This window comes from Osmerus mordax, chromosome 12 (genome assembly GCF_038355195.1).
Source record: "Osmerus mordax isolate fOsmMor3 chromosome 12, fOsmMor3.pri, whole genome shotgun sequence".
Lineage (NCBI taxonomy): Eukaryota > Metazoa > Chordata > Actinopteri > Osmeriformes > Osmeridae > Osmerus > Osmerus mordax.
Genome location: NC_090061.1, coordinates 4785466 through 4812665, shown reverse-complemented (window position 1 = coordinate 4812665; position 27200 = coordinate 4785466). Strand labels below are relative to the sequence as shown.

General features: G+C 47.2%; 1 protein-coding gene across 1 annotated transcript in view; it reads right to left on the bottom strand.

The window, feature by feature from the left end:
- Positions 1-3064: 3064 nt before the first annotated feature.
- The window catches only part of slit3 (slit homolog 3 (Drosophila)), a 128578-nt gene continuing 104442 nt past the window's right edge, over positions 3065-27200 (bottom strand). The window contains 18 exon segments of the mRNA XM_067247126.1: positions 3065-4688; positions 4834-5039; positions 5260-5554; positions 5991-6145; positions 9694-9824; positions 11574-11814; positions 12014-12151; positions 12467-12560; positions 14956-15095; positions 17089-17183; positions 18595-18719; positions 19290-19453; positions 20948-21019; positions 21655-21726; positions 21861-21932; positions 22236-22304; positions 23500-23632; positions 25595-25758. Coding sequence (XP_067103227.1) covers positions 4447-4688; positions 4834-5039; positions 5260-5554; positions 5991-6145; positions 9694-9824; positions 11574-11814; positions 12014-12151; positions 12467-12560; positions 14956-15095; positions 17089-17183; positions 18595-18719; positions 19290-19453; positions 20948-21019; positions 21655-21726; positions 21861-21932; positions 22236-22304; positions 23500-23632; positions 25595-25758 — 2608 coding nt within the window. The 3' untranslated portion in view covers positions 3065-4446.

Genomic DNA, 27200 nt, shown 5'->3' with positions numbered 1-27200 from the left:
TGGGTAGGCCTAGAAAAATATGGATAGGCATCTTTTCAGTTTATTTACTTATTTACTTTGTGATGTGCACCCGGTGCATAATTTTTCTGATATATTTTCGGTTTTGGGTTGGCCTTAGATCAAATTGGGTAGGCCTGTGCCAGTGCCACTAGTAGGCCTGGGTAGGCCTGTGCCAGTGCCACTAGTAGGCCTGGGTAGGCCTGTGCCAGTGCCACTAGTAGGCCTGGGTAGGCCTGTGCCAGTGCCACTAGTAGGCCTGGGTAGGCCTGTGCCAGTGCCACTAGTAGGCCTGTGCCTACCCAGGCCTACTAGTGGCCACGCCTCTGGTTGGGGACAACTCCTCTTCTCCTCACCAAGCGAGTGTTGAGCTTTATCAGACCAGAAAGACAACATTTGCTCTTTGCTATAGCAATATTCCTTCATTGTGAGAATGTGGTTCCTAACCATTGCGGGTAGATGTTGCCGCACAGCTAACAAAGAGCCTGCACCCTGTTACAATCAGAGTTCTGGGCTAGGAAGCCCACAGTTTTGGTAATACAAAATTCATCCCTTTACACAGTCACAATCAGAAGTCATTTCGTTTTTAAGGTCATGGCCATGGTGCTTTCATAATTCTGTTTTTCATAAAGTCACAATCTACTACATAAAGTTAAATTAGAGAGGGAATCACTTAATTAAATAATAGATTACTTGGAACACTATGTTCAACTACACCCACATGAGTAATCTTGTCAGTTATGTTGTTCCACTAGATTCTGTACAGGGTTGTATCTGAAGTGTGTGTGTGCAGAGACATTTATAATTATAATAATACTGCCGGCCTGTTCCTTACAGCTGCATGGTTCTTTCTGTATTTTACGTGTAAACACTTTTTCATACTGGATTACGTAAGAAGTAAAAACGTGTCGATAGTTGGGTTTGTTCCATCTTGTGGTGTGTGTGTGAGTGTGCTCATTCACTGTTCTGTCTTCCCTGCTTCTCAGCGGTGAGAAGCTGCAGAGTGCAGCGTGCACCAGGGCTCACGTGTTTGTACTTCTCTCCACACAGGCAAAAGAAATTGCCCTTTTACCAACAGTCTTGGCAATGTCCTAACATTACACAACAGAACATGCCATGTATATACACAGGCATAGTGGGACAGAATCCAGTAATATAGAGCAGTTACTCAACTGTTTCACGGGAGCTACAATTTAGCACACCTGATTAAAAAAATTAGTTGACTGAATGTAGCAATTTTATCTGTAACTATTGCATTCGTACATTCAAATTGTATTTTTTATTACATTGACCCTCCATGCTTCCTACAACAACGTTGATATTTATGATTGTAGAATGTGACTCGCTTAATGAAGGATCACTTTACATTTACATTTAGCAGACGCTCTTATCCAGAGCGACTTACAGTAAGTACAGGGACATTCCCCCGAGGCAAGTAGGGTGAAGTGCTTTGCCCAAGGACACAACGTCAGTTGGCATGACCGGGAATCGAACTGGCAACCTTCGGATTACTGGCCCGACTCCCTCACCGCTCAGCCACCTGACTCCCACTTTCCATGAGCCGCTTCATGAGACTGTGGACAGATGAGACAGCAGTCTGCAGTATGTTCTGCGTGACATGGCAGCGTGAGGACCAGCATGACTGGTGTTGACACCGCCATTTGGACACCATCTGCCCCAGGTTCCCATGGAGACAGGCAACAGCTGTGAGTTGAGAACTCCGTTTCGCACACACTACGACACGCTCTCTCGGCGCCAGTCCTCCAATCCTGCCTGGCTTTGGTCTCGTATCCAATTTTGTTGTTGTGCAAAAAGCAGTATCAGGGGTTCATACCCGGGCATTCTGATCACCAAGGATTTGTGGTATGGCCAGTTCTGCAGGTCCAGATTCACCTCACTAACACGGGGTCACCCACCCAAGACCATTGTTGTCAGATTTGATTAATGCTTCATGATTGACTCTTTTGTTTAACTACATCTGAATTTCAAAAGCTCCTTCCTTGTTGACATTTAGACATCTCATAACACTAGGCCTCAGGATTGGTTAACCCTTGAGGTCTCCAGAATAAATTCAGGTCTTGAAAGTCTGTTTTCATTTGTTCTTCACCTTTGCTATGGAATAAACACCAAAAGTCTATACACTTGAAGCTCTACCATCTTTGGACAAATTCAAAAGACTGGAGAGGGTTTTTTTTCAATTATAGGAAAACTGCTATAGCAGATTCCAACTACTGGACCTTAAGGTCATGCTTTCAGGGGGTGGCTGCCCCTCCCCCTCAGACACAAGACGCCCATCTTAGCCTCTCACTAATCCTGGGTATAGTCAAAGCATTAAGGTGTGGTCTCAAGCTCCCTGACAGGCTTTCCAGAGATTTGAAGGCCTACCTGTTCAAAATATCCCTCTCACAAATACGATACAGATATGATACGCTTTCCTGTTTGCAATTAGATTTCCCTTACCAAAATGAAACAATTTAAACATTGATGCAAAAAAAGCATTAACAAGCCACTAAGTCAACACGTGGGTAAAAACAGTTGTAGGCCTTCAAACTTCTGTTGATAACATTGCTGGTTGTGAAATTAGATTTACCAACGGTAATAAATGCTCTTGTCTATAGCGTCTGCTGTATGGTGAAGAAGAAGTAAAAATGTTTCCAATCAAACGGTTTCTCACTGCAATGTTTCCCTCCGGGATCTTGTTGTTCCACAAGATAGTCATTCCTGTTACGTGACGTGCTTCCATGTGCCACCTTGCGGTCGGTCAAATGCACTTCATTCAGACACAAGGGAAAATTCCAGATATTTCGAGTTTTCCCAGCATCAGATTTGACCGCATGCGCAGGAAAAAGTATTAATGGCGAAGTTGAAGACGTGTTTGAAGGTGGAATAATGGCTTGATTATGGCCATTATGCTGCGGGTTCCAAATATTATGCAAATAATTACTATATACTAAGAATCTCCTCCAGTTGGAGACAGTGATAGGCATACTTCCTTTCGAAACTGACAATTAGAACATTTGCTGTGAATTCAACATAGGAGCTAAAAACCCAAACAGATGGGAAGAGGTAGTTTCATGGTAGTTTAATTTCAACATTCAACATAAGTATTTATCATCACACGCAAACTCATTATTTAGAAAAGCTCCATGTCTGTTGTAACATCTAATACAACTAACGTAATACTCATAAATTGGATTGCAAGGCATTATGATTGATGCTGTGTAGAGTCTGGGCATGGCAGACGCAATCCATTAGTGTTTGAGGCGGGAGATTCATCCAGATCAATACAATTACCTTACACATTATAAAGTTAGGAATCTGCTGACAAGAATCCTCACTTCTTGTTATACAGAACTTCTGGTCTTCATCTAGGCTACTGAATTAATAGTGTTAGTAGGACGGGTATAACGGATGAGTCCAAATATGGCTCCCCCTCCTGGCCATGTGGTCTAAAAACAGTCATCCTGCTGGGATTCATCCAAGACAGTGAAGTCACCGACCCTTCAAATAGAAATGCATTGCATATTGCACGCACATTTCACAATTCCATCTGTAAAGCTTAATGAATTTCTTGTCTTTGAACAGATACCGGTAATACTGAAGGAGAAACCGCATAGACGAGACTCGCTATTACAAATGTGCTACAGATTTTTTTTTGTCGACCCACAGATGGTTGCCTACTTGAGGATATTTGTGACAGCTATCTTGGAATCGCTGGTGCACAACAGCGAATTAAACGGCTAACATTATGAAGGCACATCCTATGGCACATTATAGACAACAGTCGTTTAGGAGTTTCAGGGACAAGAGTTTGTATCCACTAGTAGGTAGCTGTCAGGTAAAGTTGAGGTCCATTGTAAAAGCTGGCTTTCCTCTTAGCATCGTGGTGGTAGAATTCTTTAAGCTTCCGTACGATGAGAACAAAGACTGCCATCTTTCTTTGTCCTCTGGTAATTTGCAGACTCTTCCTCGCATCTTTGCAATTGCCCACTGTGCATCAGTGTCCTTTCATTACCATCTCTCTCCCTTTGCCCCCACACATGCAATACGCTAGTAAATACTGTAACTCTATGGGTTAGGGTATACATTTATATTTATACATAGATTCCATATACTTTAAGCAACGTTAGCATCTGTTTTTCATGTGTTTTCTTTAACGGTACAAAATAACTTCTCATATGAAACATTATACTTCACCATTTTATAAAAACATAACACTTCTCTTTATTTTAATTTTCTTAAAAACAAAAACAAATGCCATAATAAAAATAAGTTCTATGTTTTTTATTTTACAATATATTTTCTTTTCCCTCGCTCTCAGAGCAGCGACAGAAGACAGGTCCCTTTTTTGTTGTTGTTGAAACTTTCGCGTTTGTGAAATGGGGTGGGGTTTTTTCTCTGCAGTGATGGGTGACTGACACGGTGCTCAGCGCGGCGGCAGCGTCAGTGTTACAACGGACATTTGGCGCAGCTACACTCCATGGTGGTCTCCATCTCCTCAGAGTAGGTGGAGCCGTCCGTACAACGGAAGGAGACTTTCCGCCGGCGGCTTTTGGAAGGGCCACAGCACAGTCCCTCATGACAGGAACGGGGGCACTCCACCCGGGGCACCTTGGTAGTGGACGTGCAGGTCTTCATCGGATGGTGGCGCTTCAGGACCTCTCGCACCGCTTCGCCCTGACAGGTTAGCTCTGGACAGCACGCACACACACGCGCACACACACACACACAAACTCTTGCTGATAAGACCAGTGCGTGTACTAACGTGTGCTTGTGTGTGTCACACCTTTACAGAAGGTTGTTTGTATGTGGATGTCTGAGAGTGAATGTTCTCACCTGCGTCGCAAGTAGGACCAGTGTAGCCAGGCTGGCAGAAACACACAGGTTCCCCACCCTCTGCCATCCTACACTCCCCATGGCCACAGTGGTGCCCCCTGCAGGCTGGAGGTTCTTCTCTCTTGTCACAGTACAGGCCAGAGTAGCCCTCTGCACACTGGCAGCTGTAGGATGAGTCCTTGGGAACACACAAACCATGCACACATCTGGGGGAAAAAAGGGTCTAAAAGTTATAGTTTAAAACAGTGACTCCCTCACTCTCTCTTCCTACTTTCCTCAATGTGTGTAAGGTGTACTTAAGTAAATAAAACATGCTCATACTTTATAATAGAGCAGTGTGCAGTAGTACTGCATAGAGTATGTTAATATTTGGTACATTAGTATGTGAGTTGGTATTTAAAGTATATTTCTGCACAGCGCCCTTACCTGCTGGTCTGACAGGGACTGGGGGCGGTCGTCTGGTCACACAGCACTCCTGTGCGCCCGGGGGGACACTCGCAGGTGACGCCTGTCTCCCCCTCCTGCCGACAGGCCCCCTGGGCACACACGCTGCAGGAGTGGCACCCTGGCAGGGCCCCCTGTGCCCCCCGGGGGCCCGCCACCCCGCCCAGGTCTTGGAGGTCACTGTTGATGCGGACGTTGTGGATGCAGCCGTTGAACAGGGGTGGGTTTCGCTCCGGGCTGGGGCGCAGGACAGACGCCACAACCTGGGAGGGCACGCCTGGAGAGAGGGGTGGAGAGAGTGAGACAGGAGAGAGGGGTTGAGAGAGTGAGCCAGGAGAGAGGGGTGGAGAGAGTGAGACATGAGAGAGGGATGTAGAGAGTGAGTCAGGGGAGAGAGGTGGAGATAGTGAGACATGAGAGTGAGACATGAGAGAGTGAGACATGTGAGAGGGGTGGAGAGAGTGAGACAGTAGAGATGGGTGGAGAGAGTGAGACAGGAGAGAGAGGGAGAGAGTGAGACATGAGAGAGGGGTGGAGAGAGTGAGACCGGAGAGAGGGGTGGAGAGAGTGAGACAGGAGAGAGGGGTTGAGAGAGTGAGCCAGGAGAGAGGGGTGGAGAGAGTGAGACAGGAAACGGGTTAGTCTTAATGGAGGCTAACCCTAACCCTTCCTACTGCTTATGTAGAATTGCGGGTGTGCATGGTGTTGCTGACCTCCAATGTAGAGCTGTGTGTTGTGGTCCATGGAGGGCTGGCGCAGTAGCTTGCCCAGACTCTTGGGGGCGCCGTTGTCCACCACCAGACTTAGAGAGTGGTTCTGGATTAGCAGCTCCACCGTATGGAATAGGCCGTCATTCACTGACTCCACACTATTATACACGCACACACACGGGCACACACATGTACGTACACACACAGGGAAATGGAAAGAAAAGTGTGACAATACATTTGTACAATGCAGAGAAATAAGAGATGAAAAGACTTCACTCTTTGTTCACCAAAATTAATTTGGCCCTGTTTCACAAAGACCCAGTAATACCAGCACTGGCACACATCCAGTTCCCACACTTCTGGGTACAAAACAGCTTTTTTTTCCACCAGAGTTTAGAGTTACTTGGAGTTTAGTGAGCTTGGCCATAAAGGAGTATGCTTTGGCAAAGTTCAAGTTTATTTCTCTGGATAAGCTGCTGGGCTGTGCTCAGTGCCTCAGAGGTTGCAGGGGAATCGTTTGTTTTTGTCAGAGAGAGACGTTACGGTGGCCTGGAGTCACAACCTTTGCTGACCCTGTGACCTTAGAGAGCCCATGTGAGAGAGGGGGGGGGGGGAGGTAAACTGGGGTCAGATTCTCCCAGCTGGTGAGGTTTTATCTGGAACGAAGAAAAGCAGCTTCCGAACAAATAGAGACAGTGGTTTGGCACGGATGAGTGTGAGTGTGTATGCATGTGTGTGTGTGTGCGTGCGCACACACGTGTGTTTGGGAGTTATTATAAAATTCCACAAAATATTGCAGCAGAGTTAATAATGAACCTACACCAATAGTTCACTATGCCTTTCTGTTCTACTCTAAAAAAAATAGTGTTTAGCAACAAAAAAATAAGGAATTTGTTAAGGCAAACTTTCATCTCTTTCTCTGTCCAAATACTCAACAATCAACAAGGTTCTAATGATCCTGGCGAGGCGTCAACTGAAAACGTTGAGCACAGCTTCATTGGTGAGCAGCGATCGGCCACTGAGGGGCAGAAGAAGCCTTGTTTTCAGAGGAGAAACCTGAAGTGTGCAGCGCAGCCCTCCAAGGCCTCCAGCCCTCCAGCCCCCCAAGGCCTCCAGCCCCCCAAGGCCTCCAGCCCCCCAAGGCCTCCAAGGCCTCCAGCCCCCCAAGGCCTCCAGCCCTCCAGCCTCCCAAGGCCTCCAGCCCTCCAGCCCCCCAAGGCCTCCAGCCCTCCAGCCCTCCAGCCCCCCAAGGCCTCCAGCCCTCCAAGGCCTCCAGCCCCCCAAGGCCTCCAGCCCTCCAAGGCCTCCAGCCCTCCAAGGCCTCCAGCCCTCCAAGGCCTCCAGCCCTCCAAGGCCTCCAGCCCCCCAAGGCCTCCAGCCCTCCAAGCCCTATATTGGGCTTTAGTGTGTTTTGACAAGCTGAGGGTTTCCAGAGGCAGGTCTTTGTGTGCGCAGCCTGTGTATTAACGTAAAGCAGCCCATTACGAAATTCAATAAAAACAAACAGGGAGCCGTCACAGGTACAGCGCCTCATGTCCTGCTTTGTACGCAGGAGAAAGTCAATTTCCTGTCAGTTTCAAGTCAGAATCTCTGTTTCCCTCCAACTACGTCATAAATTACATGGTACACAAACCCCAAAACAATTACCATCTGGAGAAATTACATGTGGATCGTCAGGCCCAGCCTGTACACCCTGTTTGTGTTTGTAAAAATGTAATAACCTCTCGCTATCATTTGCTCACAAGGTTTTCTAGCAGTGACTGGTTTGAAGTGATGTTGTGCAGACAGACTAGTGGAGTTCCAGATTGAACTGTCACCTAAATTTGGTTTTGCTAAGCAAACATTGGTTGTTTGCTACAAGGTTGTTAAGGCTAACAGGTCATATTTATGCGTGTGTGTGTGTCTGTGTGTGAGAAACATGCAATGCATGTCGAATGACAGATATCAGCATTAGCTCTGTGCAACCTTATGGATCATTAGCGTTGCAAGGTGGTTTTTCAGTCATGGAATAGCTGCTGTGAGGATCCGACTTCCTTATTATGAGGAAAACACACTTTTCATCAATATCCCTGTTTCCCCAATCCACCTCCCATCACTTCTGCTTTCTGTACATCATCTCTCCCTCCACATTCACACTGCTCTCCCTCTCTGTCCACTCATCTCTCTCCTCCTCTCCTCTCTTCAGTTCCCTCTCCTCCTTTCTCTATACCGTCCTCCTCCCCCTCTCTCTATTGATCAGTCCATCCCTGGTGAGTAACAGGGGACGTGGTCCCTTAACCAAATGGAGGGATCACTGTGGCATTTGGGTAAAGGGCAGCGCATTAGCACACAGTATGGCATTACTGTCATGGCGGTTGCTTTCAGTAGCGTTAGGCAGGTTGACATGCCTAACTGCCTCTCGCACAAACAAGTCGGCTCTGCCACTTTCATTTCAGCTTTCAGACCACCTGCCTCTTTCCATTATCCCTTTTTTCTCTCACTTTTCATGTTTTCTTCTGCAGTCTCCCCTCTCCTTCTCCATTCCCAGTGCAAGTGTGCACTTTGTCATTGTCATTAAAGCGTAATAAAAAGGTTGGACTTCAGCTTTCATATTTCCACATCTTAGTAACCGTACAGGCTAAACAAAACAAAAATGACTGAAAGGTCATTTCTAAGCAAAGCTAGTTAAAAATCCTCGAGTACAACTTAGATGTGGCATGCGTCCTTCGGGGAAACACTGCAGTTATCCAACACCAGGAAACCCTAGTCTGTGACAAGTGGATCGATGAGCTGCAGTTGTATCGCTGGCCCCTTACTCATCCCCACCCCACTACTGAACACAGAGGTCAGATGGCAGACAGACAGACATAATCAATAACCATGGATTGGATCCAGGCGTACAGTAGACACAGCTCCTCTCCCTACGCTACTCTACTGGGTTCCAATACAGTCAATGAAATAGACGTATTCTACATGCATACATTAACATGTAGTAGATAGGAGTGACTGGCAAGGTTTACTTGTCGAGATAACCTTTTACAGCTTCCGTGTCTTTCATACCTAAATTAGGCAATATCTTTTTTTTAATGAATGTTTTAAGGATAAGGATAAGGAAGGAGGCAGGTGGTCTAAAATCTCAATGGAAAGTGACAGAACAATACTTATTTGAGAGAAGAGGAGAGCAAGTGTTCGTTCGAAACGTTCAATCCGAGGAAGGTGCTACTCTGTGCGTTTATGAGTTTAGCTACACCGAGCTTAGACTCAGCTTGCACTTGATGTTTGTTTGTGTGCACGTCTCAGTGTGTGTGTGTGGGGGTATTACACACAGTGTGTGTTTGTGTTTGAATCTGAATGATTGGCCACGTCGAGCAAGCCTGACATACTAGCTCAGACAAACCTGGTGTTGGGATTTATGATGGGCAGGGTTACAGCCGTAGTGAGAGCCGGCCTAAGCTGCATGTTGCTTACCTGGCTTAGGAGGGTCTCAGTCTAGCAGGAGGGATGAATACAAGCTGCTGTTTGAGAGGTTTCTACTCTGACAAGCAGTGTTTTTGGAGGATAGTTGAGAACGTTTCAAAGAGACAGAGAAAAATACCTTGAATATTGAATATCATGGACGTGGGTGTTTTCGAATAGGAGTTCCCATATTTGACCTTAATGTGTTTATGTGTGAACTAAAGTGGAATGTTAGAGGATTTGGTGTGTGTGTGTATGCACATGTGCTGACCTGTAGACGGTGGTGGGGGGGTAGTTGCCGATGTCATAGATCAGGCGTATGTGTCCTTGGTATAACTCCAGAGCTAAAGGGTCCCGATCCTCCTTGTAGAGAAGAATACCGTTGTCCTTATCTGTAGCCACCTGGAGAGGAAGGGAAAGAGAGACAAAGAAAGAGAAATATTATGCTCTTTGCATAAAGCGGGCACACACTGACATATATATAAAGCAGGCATTTCATTTCATCGTGTAAAGTTACACCAGTATAAAATGCAGGGGACACCATATAATTCATAGATGTCATATGATAATTGATTTATATGTATTAATTGAGATGGGTATAGCTCAGTGGTTAGTGCATTTGACTGCAGGTAATGAGGTTGTGGGTTCAAACCGCCCCATTTATGTCACTTTGGATAAACGCGTTTGCTAAATGAATACACTTAGAAAAGGTTTTACTCAAACAATAATTCAAACTTCCCCCACACACACATTAAACCTGACACACACTAAGCTGTGTGCTAATTAAGTGGGAAAGGGGCCACAGGGCTAAGCACCTAACACTCACCATTCAGCATGCCAGATTAAACCACACAAGAGAGAGAGAGACCTTGCTTGCCCTTGTTTTGGCAGAATGCAGTGAGACTCGTCTAACTTTTTCCTCGGCTTGAAGTGGGCACCAACGAGAAGCTCTGGCTTGACCCGGACTGACCAGGCGCTGGGAAAACGCAGGTGTTGGATATCAACTAAGATTTCTTTCAAACAGGAGACGAAAATACTGCTTTGGGAAGAAGCACTTAGGGTTTAGCCAGCGACTCCACTTGCAAACGAATCCTAGGGGAGGAGCCGTCAGCAGCGGGCTCTGCTTGTTCTGAAGGACGACGTGCAAACTTGACGCGTTTGGCTTTATGTGAAAATATTTCATTTTTTATCTATACAGACATTTATTTATGAGACACATGGATCATGTTTTTAGTGAATTGGAATGTGTTTCCACGCTACAGCATCTGATTTGTGTTGAGCGATGTACATGTTCTATAGTCCTGCTGACAAGAATACTCCTATAGAACCCTCCCAACTAAAACACCATCCGCCTACTTAAACATAAACACCTAACGCTAAGCAGTTACTTCACATGAACAAAGTTGCGATTGATATAGTGCTCCCGGTCTTAGAACTTTAGCAGATCATCCATATGGAACAATAGTCAGACAGAGCCAGACATGGCCGTGTCTGCTCCTTAGCTCCTGACTACGACACGATCAAAGTAACCCCCACTGTCTTGCATGTGGAGATCTGAGATGGTCCACGCTATTTATAGCCCTGTGTTTTTAATTAACATTAGCACAGGCCTTCTCCTCCATCTCCAAAAACCAGACTAATTTGTAGCCGAGCGGTGGCCTCATGCTCTCTCACGACGACCGCTAACGATATCAGCCACGCCGGCACCACATTACCATAACAGATCCCTCCCCGGCGGCCATAACTCACACTGGGCCAACAAAAGGTGACATTCTGATAATGTCACCCTCCATCCAGTGGACTGACCTGCAGACAAGTACAGGCTGACTCAGAAACGAGCGCACACACACACTAATTGGGTGGCAGTTTGTCATACGTTAGTTTCTCCTCCAGACAATCCTCTCAGTCTGTCCCAGGGGTACAACATTATACGCTGTAAGTGGAACCTTGATTTTTTTGCAGGGGTGTGTTTGTGTCTGTGTGTTGCCATTAGCAACAAGTGAGTTTACACATCATGCTAACTGCCAATTGTCTGTTTAAAGTGTGATTTAAAGCTGAAGCAAAAGAGGAAAATATCGACAGCAGAAAGCATTTCAAACCTTTTGAAGACAAGGTCAAAGGTCATCTTACGGGGCTGATGGGGGGTCGTACCTGGAGGGAGATGTGTGTCAGGGGGCGTAGTTTGTCACTAGGCAACTCCACGTAGGAGTCCTTGCCCAGGAACTGGATGGTCACCATCTTGTGGCAGTGTTTGCCGAAGAAGCCAGGCAGACAGCGACACACAGGCTCCCCCTCCAGCACCAGACACTGAGCCCCGTTCTGACACTCGGCCTGGTCGCACGGGCTGGTCTGGAGCAGGATCATGGGGGGCGGGTTCTCGCAGAACAGACCGCTGAGGGGAGAAGGGGCGGGGTCAACAGTTAGCTACGTCGCGTCTTGGCTCCTGCTCAATTAAGATCAGGTAAAGGCACCGTTGAGGAATCCTTTGGTTCTGAACAGCACACACATCCAGCTGTGCCGAGCCGCAGGGAGCGTCACCTGTAGCTGCGGGCTCAGTTCACACATGCACCCACAGCGTTTGTCAAGCTCACCTGAAGCCTTCCAGACACACGCACGTGTAGCCGTTGACCGCGTCCACGCACTCCGCCCTGTGCTGACACTTGTTTTCAAGACAGTCATTGTAGTCCAACTCACACTGCTGTCCCACGTAGCCAGGAAGGCACTCACACCTGCCGAGGATAACACACACACACACACACACACATACACACACATCAGACATCTCAACAGAAGCTCATCAGAATGACTGACTTCAGCCAACGGGTAAAGTACCCATCGGAAACAAAGGATTCCTGGTGGAAACATTCCTTGTAAACCCCCTTTTAACTGTACCCAAACTTCCACGAATGAATTACGTCCACTCTATTTTTAGTCAGACCCCTGTAAGAGTGGTGCCCCGAGGAACAACTAAGCTCACAAACGATACCGTTAAAAATAAACATTGAAAAATCGCCTTAAGCCCTAGCGCTGTGACCCTTACTCACCTGTAACCCCTGGTTACGGGCATGCATTTGGAGTCGTGCTGGCAAGGGTCAAATCCAGGCAGGCAGGGGTCAACCACCTCCTCGCATAAGTCACCTGCAGAAGCAGTGAGGAAGACAGGAGGAGGGTTAGGTTTAACTAGGTATGACCATTCTTTATCGGAGGGCTTACATAAACACATGGATTGTTGGATCAGATTTCGGAGTCACACACAGTAACACAGACTGTTCTGCTGTGATAAAGTGGCCCCAACCAGTCATGAAGGATGGATACAAAAAGAAGAAAATGTATACAAAGGCTTTAAAATATAGCAGAGTGATGCAACAAACGCAATTTCACTCAGTTTTCAACAACAGTTGATTTCATCAATATCCTAATCATCCCATTTTTCACTCGTCAATGCCTATTTGCAATTTCCAAACATTGACCTCTCCCCCTACACTACCTCTCCTGCAGAAAAACATGGGAAGTAAACAGTATGCCATTGTTAATGCACCATATTCAATATGAGGGAAAAAAGGCTTTTCATTATTAATATAAAAAGAGTTTTTGACATTAGCTGGTCAGATAGGGGGAAGTGAAGAACAAACGATTCTACCAGGGAGAGGTAAGAGAGCTGACCTTTTCCCATGTTCTAACTGTCAGCCTTTAAAAATGAGAGATACTGTTGGGGAGGAAAAAAAGAGAAGTAAAAAAGATTTATGGATGTCACTGTCTCAAACCTCTGATAACCAGAGGTCCAGACCACTTCATCTACATCAAAGCGCACCCACACACACGCGCGTGGGCACACACACACACACACTTTTATTCACTGAGAACAGCTCTGTGCTGCCTTTCTCACAGCTGTTAGTATATAAAGGTTAAAAGAGTGTTTAACACAACTATATCAGCCAACAACCTCATTGTTGCAGCCTGATACACACTTTGTTATCACCTGACCTGCCTTTTCTTCTGTATCCATGTGTTGCCCATGTAAGGAAACGTTCTGTGCACCCTGTATTTGAACTTGGCCGTCCATTGTATAGAAGTACGTTTGTGAGCCCGGTTGCCTTACTCATGCTGACCACTCTGTCATGGAGTCACTCATGATCCGAGCTTGTCTAATAAACAAAGTCAACCTTTTCCAGTGTTGTGCAACTTTTTCCGGCCTCCGACTAACATATTTCATCCCATCACAGCCCTAACCGTATTTAAACAATAACATGTTTTAATAAAAGGTAGATGTGGGCTATGACCATGGCCAATGTATTGCAACAATCTAATGTTTCAAGACGACTGCTTGAATGCAACTCATCAGACCATACCAGTTGAAAACAGTGGGAGAGATAATATACATTTTCATTTACAGAGACCATTTTTCTCACACTGAAACAAACTAACATACGTCCACACTCTGTAGAACACTCTTCTGGGTGGACTGTACATGGGCAACTACATGGGAATGAAAAGAAAAAGGGAGTGACAGAAGGAGAGAGAAAAAGCAGGGGAGAAAAAGCGAGAGAGAAACTACAAGAGAGAGAGAGAGTTGGGCGAGACTGTGTGCGGTGCCCTGACCTGTGTGATAGGCCACCCCCTACGCCCTCAACCTCATGAATCGATTTCTCCCCCCCACCCCTAGTTTTCAGTCCCTATATGAAGAGGATGATGTGGATCCAGAAGCGTCCTCACAGGTCCTCTCCAGCTTGTGAGGACCTGGAGCATGACACGTAGCAGAGGGCAGTAGCTGGCTGTCAGTCATGCCTCTCAGTGCGCAAAAACTCGCCGCTTGGCGCCCGCTCGTAAAACACCCCAGTCAGCACTTTAGAGCTGAACCCAGTGGACTGTGCAGGCTGTTTTCCCTTCCCTGGCTGATTCTGTGCCCTTTTTGGCTTGCTGCTCCGCTGTGATTGCACTGTCATCCCCAAGAAGCAGTTTAAGGTCAATGCGGAAAAAAAAAACGTCTATTATAGGGAAGGGGAAAATATCGGTCTTTGGGTTCCCCAATGGAATTTCTAAAAGGACCTTGCTATGCTAAAGTGTGCAGTTCTGGAGCAAAGAGGTTTTGGGTTTCACTCACTGTCAAAGCTGACCTGGATGCAGTTATTAGGTTTTAAGCCTGGTGTAGTGGTAGAAGTATTAAACTCTCCCCATGACTTCTATCTTGCAGTGGGTGGTGTATGTAATGCAATGAGTAAAGTGCTCTACGAGTCTACTTTAGGTCTTCAGAGATGCTTTTATATCCAGCCGATGTACAGCGTTCATGGGAGGGTGTGTTTGTCCAGACAGATTTGTAGTTCTAGCTGAGCATGTCTGTGTGCTAAGTTTACCTCTGCACTGGAAGGACCAATGCGGGTGTAGCTGTTCTTGCTATCTAAACAGGTGGACTTGAAGGTGTTGTGCGTGTAGTTGGGTGTGATGTGGGGGTGCTGGGTTGTTCTTACCAGTGTAGTTGGGTGTGATGTGGGTTGTTCTTACCAGTGTAGTTGGGTGTGATGTGGGTTGTTCTTACCAGTGTAGTTGGGTGGGCAGATGCAGGTATAGTTGTTGATGCCGTCCACGCAAGTGGAGTTGTTCTCACAGTCATTATCCTCACAGTCGTCTGGGTTGATGTCACACCGCTCTCCCTCGAACCCAGGAGGACACACACAACTAGGAGAGAGAGAGAGGGAGGGAGAGATAGAGTGTGTGAACGAGTGAGAGGGAGAATCAGAGAGAGACAGAGAGGTGCGTAACCACAGGGAATAACCATATGAATATCTGCACTTAGCAGAGACAGAGACACGTCTAATCTGAGACTATCCAGCTGGGATAAACTGGCCCCAACCGGTTTCTAAGCAGGAGAGAAGTGAGTGACAGCTATAGAGATGAGCCCCCAACATCTTTAACTGACAACGCCATGACTTCACTCTTTCCAGGACTCCCCCCCCCCTCCCTACTCTGACTCTCCCTCTCCTCCCTTCGTCTCTCTGGACGTCTCCTTAAAGGGCGATCACAGACAGGCGGCGGCCAATCAGCGGCCAACGCTTCAAAGGTGGCCGGGCGTCTGATAAGCGTGTGACCTCTGATGCACGCACGGCCTTCTGACTTATCTCCCTCCACCCGTCTGCTCGCCGGCTCGCCAGCCCGTGCAGAGTGACACCGCGTTCCAGTGTGGAACTAGGTCGACTATTAATTCAACTGGACAGTAGCTGGAACATCCTGGCAGCGCCTCTGTGCTGCCAGCCAGGGGGTTGGTTCTCTGCGTTGTGTTTTGTGATGTTGGATGGAATAAAGACCGAGTCATCCACAGACACACACTCAGGTGTACAGTGATGTTCTACAGTGATGGTCTGCTACGAAAGATGAGTAGCTGTATACAAAGGGTGCACAGGGCGGTTGTGCCAATGGAGGTGAGGAGGGAGAGGAGAGGAGAGAGAGAAAGATAGATTGGCAAGCAGGCAGGAGAGCACAGAGGATTACAGACAGGCAGACAGGCAAGCAGGCAGGCAGGCAGGCAGGCAGGCAGGCAGGCAGGCAGGCAGGCAGGCAGGCAGGCAGGCAAGCAGACAGGCAGGCAGGCAGGCAGGCAGGCAGGCAGGCAGGCAGGCAGGCAAGCAGACAGGCAGGCAGGCAGGCAGGCAGGCAGGCAGGCAGGCACTGAACGGTGTCACAGACAGACAGAGCAGCACAAGCAACCCAATCATATTGTGAGGTTTTTATTTTGATAGTGCGTCATGTTTATGTGAGGCTTTTATTTTGATAGTGCGTAATGTTTATGCTTTGTGGTGATGTGATTGGATAGAGCAGAGTGAAAGGGGCTGGATCTCAGGAAACTAAATTAGTTTCAAGCTCGGGAGTGAGAGAGCAGGCGACCTCAACTCGTATACTAACCGTTATTATTTTTGCCCACTAAAGTCTGATTAAGCCCTTGAGTTCCTGCCCATCCTTCATTGTTGGCTGTACAATATTTAAGTCACAAGTCACCCTCTGGATCTGTCTAGCATTTCCCTCATGTGACATTTGGCGTGATGAATAGTGTTCTGCGCTGGGTCAAACAGGACCATCTCGCAGAACCAAACCTAATTGGGGTGATTGAATCCCCAGACACTGATTGCATTACAAATTTCAAATGCCAGGAGAACCACCTATATTCTTATTCCCATAAATGACCAAGTCTCTGGCTTCAGGTGCTGAGGGACACAGGGCGTACAAACCCGGGGCTGCCGAGGGCATCTGGACTTGAATGGAATGTCTTAAACGATTTTCCGAAAGAAATGGGACATATTTATTGTTCTGTGTGACTGCCTAGTGTGGATTAGGGGTCAGTTTTGAGGTTTCGTAATGACTCTTTAAGGAGACACGTTAGAATTTGAGAACTATGCCCGAGGAGAACTCAATCCTGAAGGGATTCTAGAATGTTTAAGATGGTCCCTTTGTTAGCCCTGCTGGCTGTACATCTGAAGACTTGACTAATGGGTATCATAGCTGCTTGTGATGGAAGAATGGACAAGGACAGGACACATTGGTGAGCTAGCAGAGACCTGGATACTTTGGGCTGGTTAGATGGTAGGAATCTACATCAAAGTTAACGTAAGAATTTATTAGATGAATTAGATGTCATTAGATATATAGATGTCATTATACATTATTCTAAAACAGTTACCTGAAAGTGTCCTGTTCAGGCTTGAGGTGGCATGTGCCTCCGTTGGTGCAGGGTAGGCTGATGCAGGCGTTGGTGGTCACTTCACAGTTCTGACCCTGCAGGAGACCAGGGACAGGAAAACACGGCCAGTCCTACTGATCAGATTCCCAGACATAGACCAAGGCAAGTTCTAGTCTAAAAAACAGATTCGACATCAAAAGGGCCACTTAGGACTAGGCTTTGTATATGTCTGCTTTTGAGTTGTTTCAACACATGTAAAAGAAAATAAGTGGGAATATTGAGTAAATGGTCTGTGTTTTCATGACTGGTTTTCTTTTTCTTCTACTAGGCAAGACTAGGTTTGAAAATATAAGCAGTAAAATGTATTATACGATCATTCTTTTAATCCCTAAATCTCTTCTGGTGAATGATGTATCCACTGGTTGCTATAGAGGGTCATATAGAAACACAGACTTGTGAAGCCACCAGCTGTGGATGGCTGACATCCACCCTGGGTGCCAGTCTGAGACTTCAGAAGCACCACAGCCCATTTGAAGCTACACCACCCTTTTTAAATCCACATTTCAGACTGGTGTGTTTTCTTAATTTACACTTTTCATCAAGAAACTGTATCAACTCGACTCCGGAGACCTTCTGAATCCCCCGCTATGGTTTAAAACAAAGGGACCAATGTTCCCCCTTTGCTCTGATCAAATGCTCTCTATTTCTCCTTTTCATTTTTATTCTCCACAGTTTTAAAGATGTGTTCCCCACAGCGGCAGACGAGACAAAGAGAACACACATTTACATTGTCAGACGTATTTCTTCCCTAAGACGCACACGCACATTGTTGAACGAGGGGAAACGCCACCCAAGTCATATCTTCCCTGTCAGTCCCCGACACGCACAGCACACACACGCACGCGTGTGCGAACAGATACACACTTACACATTAACCTTGGGTGCAGACATTTTAATTAAAAAGAGAGGCCAGGTTCACCCCTGTTGGATTGTGGAGGTTAAGCTGTTATCAGGTGCTCTGGAGCACAAGGCTGACAGGAAACCCATAGGCAAACACAAGAGTAATGATCTGGCAGATGACGCACACTGACACTCATGCCTGCGCACACACACACACACACACATTCTCACAGATCGTGGATCCATGTATGCTAATGCCACCTTGAGTGGATCTCGGTGACTTTTACTGATGACAGCACTTTACCAGTTATCTTAACCCCATTTCGGTCCCTATTCAATACCTCAACTCTAACGGTCGAAATTATTTCTACATTGACCTGCAAAAAATGTATAATGCATGACCGTAAATGGGGGATGCTAATACAGTAGGCTTAAACACTAGGATGGCCATTTGTGTGTGTGTGTGTGTGCGCGTGCATATGCACCGCAGGGACCAGCATACATAGCTGTACCTCTGTACATAACTGGAGGTGAGAGTTCACGTAAGATGGCTCCAGAAGAGAGTGTGTGCGGCGCTGCAAGCTAGCTGTGTGTACATCTTCTCACCTTGTAACCAAAGGGGCAGGTGCAGTGGTAGGAGCCCATCACATCACTGACACAGGTCCCATTGTTCTGACAAGGACCAGCCAAGCAGGGGGCACACTTGGACATCAGGTTAATATCTACTGGACCTGCAGTGGGGGGGAGAGAGAGAGAGAGAGAGAGAGAGAGAGAGAGAGAAAGAGAGGGAAGGGAGAGGGAGAGAGAGAGGGAGAGGGAGAGGGAAGGGAGAGAGAGAGGGACAGAGAGCGAGAGAGAGAGAGAAACAGAGCAGTAGAAAAAAGACAGACAGAAGATGAGTGATTTTGGGAGTTACAAAGGCCCCTTCCATCCACTCTCTCTTACCCTCAGCACTATTTTAAAACCTGTTAAATCCCCAATTTGGAATCCTTAATCTGCCCTAATCTGATCTTAATCCCAGATCAGAGGGGCCTGGCATGCAAGGTTACAGGGGGCTGACGGCCGTCCAGGTCAGCTGGGATTTTCTGTTGACAGGACGCCATCGAGAAGGGAAACAGGGAACAGATGACAGACAGGTGACAGAAGAGAAGGAAAGAGGGGAACAAGAAAGGAGAGAACTGACGACCACTGCTGACACTTTCTGATGCCACCTGCTGAAAAATGGAAAGAACGAGAGAGAGAGAGAGAGAGAGAAGGGAGGGAGAGAAGAGAAAAGCAGGGAGAAGGGAGAGCGTCCTCACCCTTGCACTGGAAGCGGTTGAGGGGGGTGGTGAGGAGGAGACGGTCGGCCATGTCGGGGGGTCCGGTGCAGCGGGCGATGCCAGGCTCTTTGAAGCCCGCCTTCACCCACTGGGAGAGCCAGCGCAGGTCACAGTTGCAGTACAGAGGGTTGGCCCCCAGGGCACTATGGAGAAACAACAGACAGACGTTGTTCAAGACCATCGTGAGATGTGGATTGTGAGTTTGTTTTGGGGCTGATAGATGCTGCTATACTTGACAGGAGGAGAGGGTCCTGAGCTACCCTTCTGGGTACAGAAGGCTAGCTCTATATACTGTATATAGTAGACACTATATACAGCGTGGAATATATTAAATGTGTAGTGGAAGCCTGATTCTCACAAATTTGGTTTGAGATGTGAGAAAGTGATGACTGATTTCATCACTCTAATTTAACTGTGATTGTCCTGTATTAACATAGCAGTTCAATTTGGAAACATATCTCATTCTTCAAATAAAGGATAAAAAAAGATGCAGTAGAATGCTGAAGATGTCAGTGAAAGGAAGACTAAAGCCCTTAGAACCACGGAAGTTCACATACAAAAGAACATGTGTCCTTTGGAGGAACAGGTCTTCTCTCTATGCAGCCTGCATGCTAACGGCTGCTGATGTTGTCAAGGCAGGGCTGAGATACTTGGGCCCACATGCGGGTCCAGTAGACTTCATAGACCTCAGCCCACGCTGAATGCCTAGCAGAGGTCATAAAAAGGGGGGAGGTTTCTGAGGGGCCTCCTACTCTCTCCCCAACACACCAGTGTTCTGTGGCTAGCCTCTCTGTCTCTCTCCCCAACACACCAGTGTTCTGTGGCTAGCCTCTCTGTCTCTCTCCCCAACACACCAGTGTTCTGTGGCTAGCCTCTCTGTCTCTCTCCCCAACACACCAGTGTTCTGTGGCTAGCCTCTCTGTCTCCCTCCCCAACACACCAGTGTTCTGTGGCTAGCCTCTCTGTCTCTCTCCCCAACACACCCGTGTTCTGTGGCTAGCCTCTCTGTCTCTCTCCCCAACACACCAGTGTTCTGTGGCTAGCCTCTCTGTCTCTCTCCCCAACACACCAGTGTTCTGTGGCTAGCCTCTCTGTCTCTCTCCCCAACACACCAGTGTTCTGTGGCTAGCCTCTCTGTCTCTCTCCCCAACACACCAGTGTTCTGTGGCTAGCCTCTCTGTCTCTGACACCCTGGCTTTCTGAACACAGTTGAAAAGGAGGCGTCTGGTGGCTGAGCGGTGAGGGAATCGGGCTGGTAATCCGAAGGTTGCCAGTTCGATTCCAGGTCATGCCAACTAACGTTGTGTCCATGGGCAAGGCACTTCACCCTACTTGCCTCGGGGAATGTCCCTGTACTTACTGTAAGTCGCTCTGGATAAGAGCGTCTGCTAAATGTAAATGTCTGACGTTCCGTTATCCTTTATGAATGTTGATGACACACACACACACACACACGCAGGCACACACACACAGGAAGTCATGTACGTGCAAAAACAAAGGACACACAGTACACAAACTTGCAGCCCTATCCAAGATATATACACGCATACCCATTCCCCCCCCCACACACACACACACTCACACACACACACACTGTCCAGTGTAGCTCACACACATGCATGAAGGACCACACTCACAGATGAGACAGAGATGTCAGGTGGTTGAAGGCTCCTTCTGGTATGGTTGAAAGGTCGTTTCCGTGGAGCGTCCTGAACGAGACAGAAAACAAAGGAGAGTTAGTGTGTGGGTATGTGTGTGTGTGTGTGAGAGAGTGAAGATGATGACAGAGATCAGAATCAGAGAGGTTTCTGACCTTTGGAAGGCTATGAGGCTATTCTGTCTGAAGGCAGCTTGAACTACCAACACAATCCCAGTCTCTGAGATGTCATTCAGAGCACTGCACAGCAGCAGTCTCTTACACACACACACACACACACACACACATCACATACCAACACATCCGGTCTGCTATTCTTCCTGCCTTCCCTAAACCATGTGTCAATGGGACCACCTGTAGGCAGGCACAGGTGACCGGTTCTGTCCCAGCTCCTGTGGCTCACGGCTGCCAGGTTTGAGCGGTCTCTGTTGCTCCAGGTTAATAAGAGGCTGGCCTGGCTGTGTCTGGGTGGCCCACAGGAAGCCCAACCTGGCCTGGCAGACCTATGTTTTATTTATCTGGAGCTGTTGTGGAGCAGGGGGTGGACACCAAGATGGATGACTTGAAAGCTGAGAGGCAGAGAGGCCATTTATCACACGCCGCACAGGGCGGAGAGAGGAAAGAGAAAAGAAACAGAGAGAGGGGGGGAGGGGGAGGAGGAGAGAGGGATGAAAGTTGTTTTCTCACAGCAGTCGGAGGGACTTGAGGCCGTCGAAGGCGTGGACGGGAATGCAACGAATCTGGTTGTAGCTCAGTATCCTGCGATAGCACCAGACAGGAGACGTGAAAAGGTTAATTTTACTTGGGAGAAACACAAACACAGATGCCAGCCCCCGTCCTGCCCTTCTGCGGCTGTGATTGGTCGGCAGTGTCACGTTGTCATGGTAACTCACAGCGTAGCGAGCTGAGTCATGTTGGAGAAGGTGAGAGCAGCCACTGAGCTGATGCTGTTGTTGCTCAGGTCCCTGTGGAAGAAAACACACACACACAAACTGTGATATTCCTGAACCTAACAGTCAGACTTTAAAAAACATTCAAAGACACACACACACTGTGATATTACTGAACATACAAGTCTGACTCTCAATAAAAATACAGCTGCCGTTTCAAAAACTGTAAATTGGAATGGTAGATTTGATGATGTAAAGCTGAGCCCTGTCTTAAAACAGCATATCCATAAAACACAATCAAATTAAGTATTATTAACTGTAATTCTTTAGTTTGTACTTCTGCTTGTAATGCAGTTGGGTCCGCAGTACAATACTCACATGAGAGACAGTTGTTTGAGAGAGGACAGTTCTTTGGGGACAGTGGTCAGGAGGTTACCTTCCAGGTATCTGGATTAAGAAGGAAAGCTGAAGTCATACTGGAGCACACAAGCCTGCATACACACACACACACACACACACTCACTCACTCACACACGCATGAGCACAGCAAACACACAATCACTCCTCCTCTCCATCTCCTCTTCCTCCTCCGGGCTGTCAAAAGAGCCCATAACCATTCTGCTGTCGAGTGGAGCCTCGTTTCTGGCAGAGCAGCGTTCTATGGGAGGTCACTCTGGGGTCATCATAAGAAGCATGATTTAGTGTGGGGTCAGCAGCTAATCGATAGCTAATCAGCACTACTGTATGGATCCTGGAGCGAAGCAGAGCTGTGTGACTGCTTCAGTAACGAGAGTGTGTATGTGTGTGTGAGTGTGTGTGTCTTCTAACCTTTCCTCTCTTCTGTTCTCCATGTATCTTACTGCCAATCCCATGTCATCCCTCTTTCGGCTATTTTGCCTTCCCTGTCCCCCCCCCCCCCCCGGTCTCTGCCGCTTTCAGGCATCATCGCTTCTTTTTACTGTCCTGGAACCACATTCTCTCTCTCTTCACTGGTTAGAGGGGCAAGGGAGGACACCCAACAAACTTTCTCTGGTCTTTTTCTGTGCGTGTGAGAGAAACGAAGAGACAGAGTGTTTGGTGTGTGTGAGAGGGAGCGTGTTTGGTGTGTGTGTTGGGTCATGCCCTCTCCTGCTCCTCTGACCCCTTTACCATTTGGTGATGACAAACATCTATCACAAACCCACACAGACCTGCCCGCCTGCACACCGGCACACGCACGCACACACGCACACACACACCACACACACACACCACACACACAGCCCCATGGCTCAGTGACACGCTCCACCCTCTAAGGTCGAGGGATTTGGGTAGCTCTGGATTCCTCAGCAATGTGAAATAGAAGCTCTCCTTAAATCTATTGGAGACATGCAGACCTTCTCAGAATGTCAGACGGCAGCCCTGAGGACGGCCACACATTTCCATAATGGGTGAGCTTGACACAGGCAGGCTGGGGGACTGGGGAGTTTGTGTGCCTAAATGTGTGTGTCTATGTTGGGACCATCTGGATATGTGCAACATTTACAGATTCGGGGTGTGTGTGTGTGTGCACTTTGTGTTAAGGCTCATCAGTTTTTCTATGCATGGGTGCCTATGCCTATATCTGTAAGCGTGTGCATGTGCATGTGTGTGTGTGACTCACAGCTCCGTAGTATCCTTGGGGATACCCTTGGGCAGAGTACGCAGCCCTCTGTTACTGCAGCGCACCACTGTCTCGGAGCACGTGCATCCCTCCGGGCAGTGAGACAGGGGCAGGCAGACATTCTCCTCTGTTCCTGTACAGAGGAAGAGAGACGGAGGGAGAGAGAGCGAGGGAGCGGAAGGGAGAGACAGAGAGGGGAGTGGCGTAATAAGAGAGAGAGAGCGGGGAAAGAGAGAGAGGGGGACAAGAAAGAGAGGGCGAGAGAGAAAAGGGAGAGGGAGGTGGAGAGAGTAAAAGAGGGGGAGAGAGAGGAGGGTGATGAGAGAGAGAGAGACAGGGAAAGGGGGGGGGGACAAATGAAGCGATAAAACAAGAATGTAAATGAGGTACAGTGCAGGACGAGGGGGCGTCCAGTCACTCTGGTACTTAGCGTTGTTTGATGTCCCTCTGATCCTCACAGTTATAATCAGTGAGAAGGGGTGCTGAAAACAGCTCTGTGCTGACAACAACATCTACCCAGCCACACAACCAAGCCAGAAATGTGCAGCCCCAGATCAAAAAGAACCAGGAATGAAGACATGAAGGAAGGTAATGAAGACTATGATTGGGTCCAACCAAAACCCAACCGTGCTCTCAGGCCGGAGCTGGACGTTCAGGTGTGCGCGTGTGTGTCAGTGGTCGACTGACTTTACACTGGCGATTGGAGGACTTTAGAACACCGCCAAATATCTTCCTGCAAATCAAATTAACTTTCCTTTCCCCTCTCTGCCCTCCAACAACTTAAGTGTAATTTAGGAGCTCTATAAATAGACTGCTTCAGTGTCACTGTGTCTACAGCGGTTAGGACTGTGAGACTAAAAGATACAGAATGACCTAACCACGCCTTCCTAACCGCCCACCCCAGTATACTTAGCATTTAGCATTGAGGGCTAATAAAACAGACTGTGACCTACAGTCTGTGGGCTGCTAGCAAAAAAAAAAATTACAATCCTTCACAAGAGAAATAGGTTGACAACATAATGTGTTCAATTGTTAATCTGTGCCTGTTCATTTTAATGAAAGTCCCTAGTCAGTACTTTATCCTAGAGTTGATGAATGCAGAGAGAAAGAAAGAGAGAGAGGGAAGAGAGAGGGAGAAGAGAAACCTCGACCTGATAGAAGCCAAACCACGTTTCCGTTCTGGAGTTCAACTTTACGGTAAAGTCACTGGCTCTGCCATTGTGTATATGTGTTAAATGTGTGAGTGTGTAAGTACATTTTACTACACAATTGCCTGTTTTCATTGCTATAATGCTTGCTTTCGTAATAATAAAACTAAATTGGCCATGGTTCAACACCATTACGATCATGGCAATATGGAAACAGGAAAACACACATTAATGTGAGATGATGCGTCTCGGTGTGTGTGCATGAGCTGTACGTGTGTTTATCTGGGAGAATGACATCATGTGTGGTACTGGGCAAAAGCTGAAAGCACAACAAAAATTGAAAGTAACATTTTAAAGAAATAATGAAAGGAAAAGACTCACCAAACATTATTTTAACATTGCACTTTCACACCCCCACACATATATACAGATGAGAAAAAAATATACATATTGAAGACAATATTCATGTGTAACAGGTTTTTTTTCCAGAAGAGAAGGAGGTTAATTGTGACAGAACGGCAGGTGTGTGTGAGCGTGAACGTCAGGTGTGTGTGAACGTCAGGTGTGTGTGAGCGTGAACGTCAGGTGTGTGTGAGCGTGAACGTCAGGTGTGTGTGAGCGTGAACGGCAGGTGTGTGTGAGCGTGAACGTCAGGTGTGTGTGAGCGTGAACGTCAGGTGTGTGTGAGCGTGAACGTCAGGTGTGTGTGAGCGTGAACGTCAGGTGTGTGTGAGCGTGAACGTCAGGTGTGTGTGTGAGTGTGAACGGCAGATGTGTGTGAGCGTGAACGTCAGGTGTGTGTGAGCGTGAACGTCAGGTGTGTGTGAACGTCAGGTGTGTGTGAGCGTGAACGTCAGGTGTTTGTGAGCGTGAACGTCAGATGTGTGTGAGCGTGAACGGCAGGTGTGTGTGAGCGTGAACGTCAGGTGTGTGTGAGCGTGTCCTACCGTCACAGGTGAAGTCAGGCGTAGCCACATCCTGGATGGGGATCTCCTTGAGGAAGCCGGGCTTCTGGCAGCGAGGGTTCCCACTCACCACCCTGGTCTTCTTCAGCCAGAGGCCCAGCCAGGCCAGGTGGCAGTCACACACATAAGGGTTGGACAGCAGGTTACTGAAAGAACCAGAGAAGAAGAGTCTGTCGCTACATCCTGTTGATGTCGGATTTTACATTTCGACTTGCAATTTAAATAACACTTTGATGAAGGTAATGGCTCTTCAAAATTATTAAATTCTAAACTCCTTCACAAATTTCACTAAATTATCTTCCATATTTATTAGATTATATTCTGCTCCAGCTTTCTGCAACATGCATTTCATACTGACTTGCCAACCCAATCATGGGAGGCAGGGTCAGACTGGCCGTCGGGAGAGTCGGGAGATTTCCCCAATGGCTGGTCAAACGGCCGCAGCATAATGCAACAAAAAATATAATAATACACGGTCGTGGGCCGGTCTGCGTTTCAAATTCCCTGGCCGTTTTTCAGTCCCAGTCCAGACCTGACGGGAGGACATGCTCAAAGTGTGAGTCATCCACAATGAACCCGTGGTGACCAAATAAATCGAGTTTTCTGAACGATACCCATGACTGGCATTCTTTTCCAGAGCTGCCATTAGTGGTGCTTGAGTTTTCACCCTCCAGTGAGTCTCACTTAGGCTTGGGTCTGTTTCCAGATCTGAAGAGTGGAGATCGGCCACAGAGGTACATATGGACTGCAGTATAGCTGGCTAATGTGTGGTGGGAAAGTTTTGTATCTTCGCCACCAAGATAATCTAAAAAAAATCTGTTTGGCAGATATATGTCAAACTCAATCCCACGTTTTTTGAAAAATGAACTTTGTACTTAAGAGGGATCCATTAATGTAAGTGAGCCAGGTTGGATTTCTTGTAGAATTGTTGTAGAATGGAGTAGGCATCGTAGCAAATGTAAGAAGTAATTGGTGATTTGGGAACTCTACTTTAGTGCGTACAGTCTACAGAATTAAGGAGGTGAACAGGTCCTGATCCTATCATGTCTCCATAGCCTGAACTAATCAGTTGAATGCATTGCCAAACTTTGCCTTGAAACCTAAAGAATTGATGGCATGCTAAAGCCTTTTCACAACCAGTTTGCTTTAAATGAACCTGGGGTGAACAGTGAATCCTTCAAGAGATGTTGCAGAGGGAGAGAAAGTAGAAGGATGTCAAAATACTGAAAGAGAGAGGTTGATGTGGAAATGTGCCTGGTTCATGCTACACATACTGATGGATGATTAAATATATATATGCATCTGAGTCAAATGTACCTAAAGAACAAGAAAGGCCATGCAGCACAAGAATGTATAATTTAGCACAAAATGTCAAGTGGTCAAAAAAGGTAGAATAGAAAGTCCAAAAAAAGAGGAAAAAGCTCTCGTATTTCTGGACCAAAAAGGTTTCCGTACAGAGAAAGCTCTGTTCTGACAGGTCCCCTACAGCAACAGGTCTACACCCTCTGCCGGAAACACTTGTTAGATCTAATTTAGACTGAGGCGAAAGGGAGCGAGGGGGAGGAGGGAGTGGGGGGAGAGGAGAGGA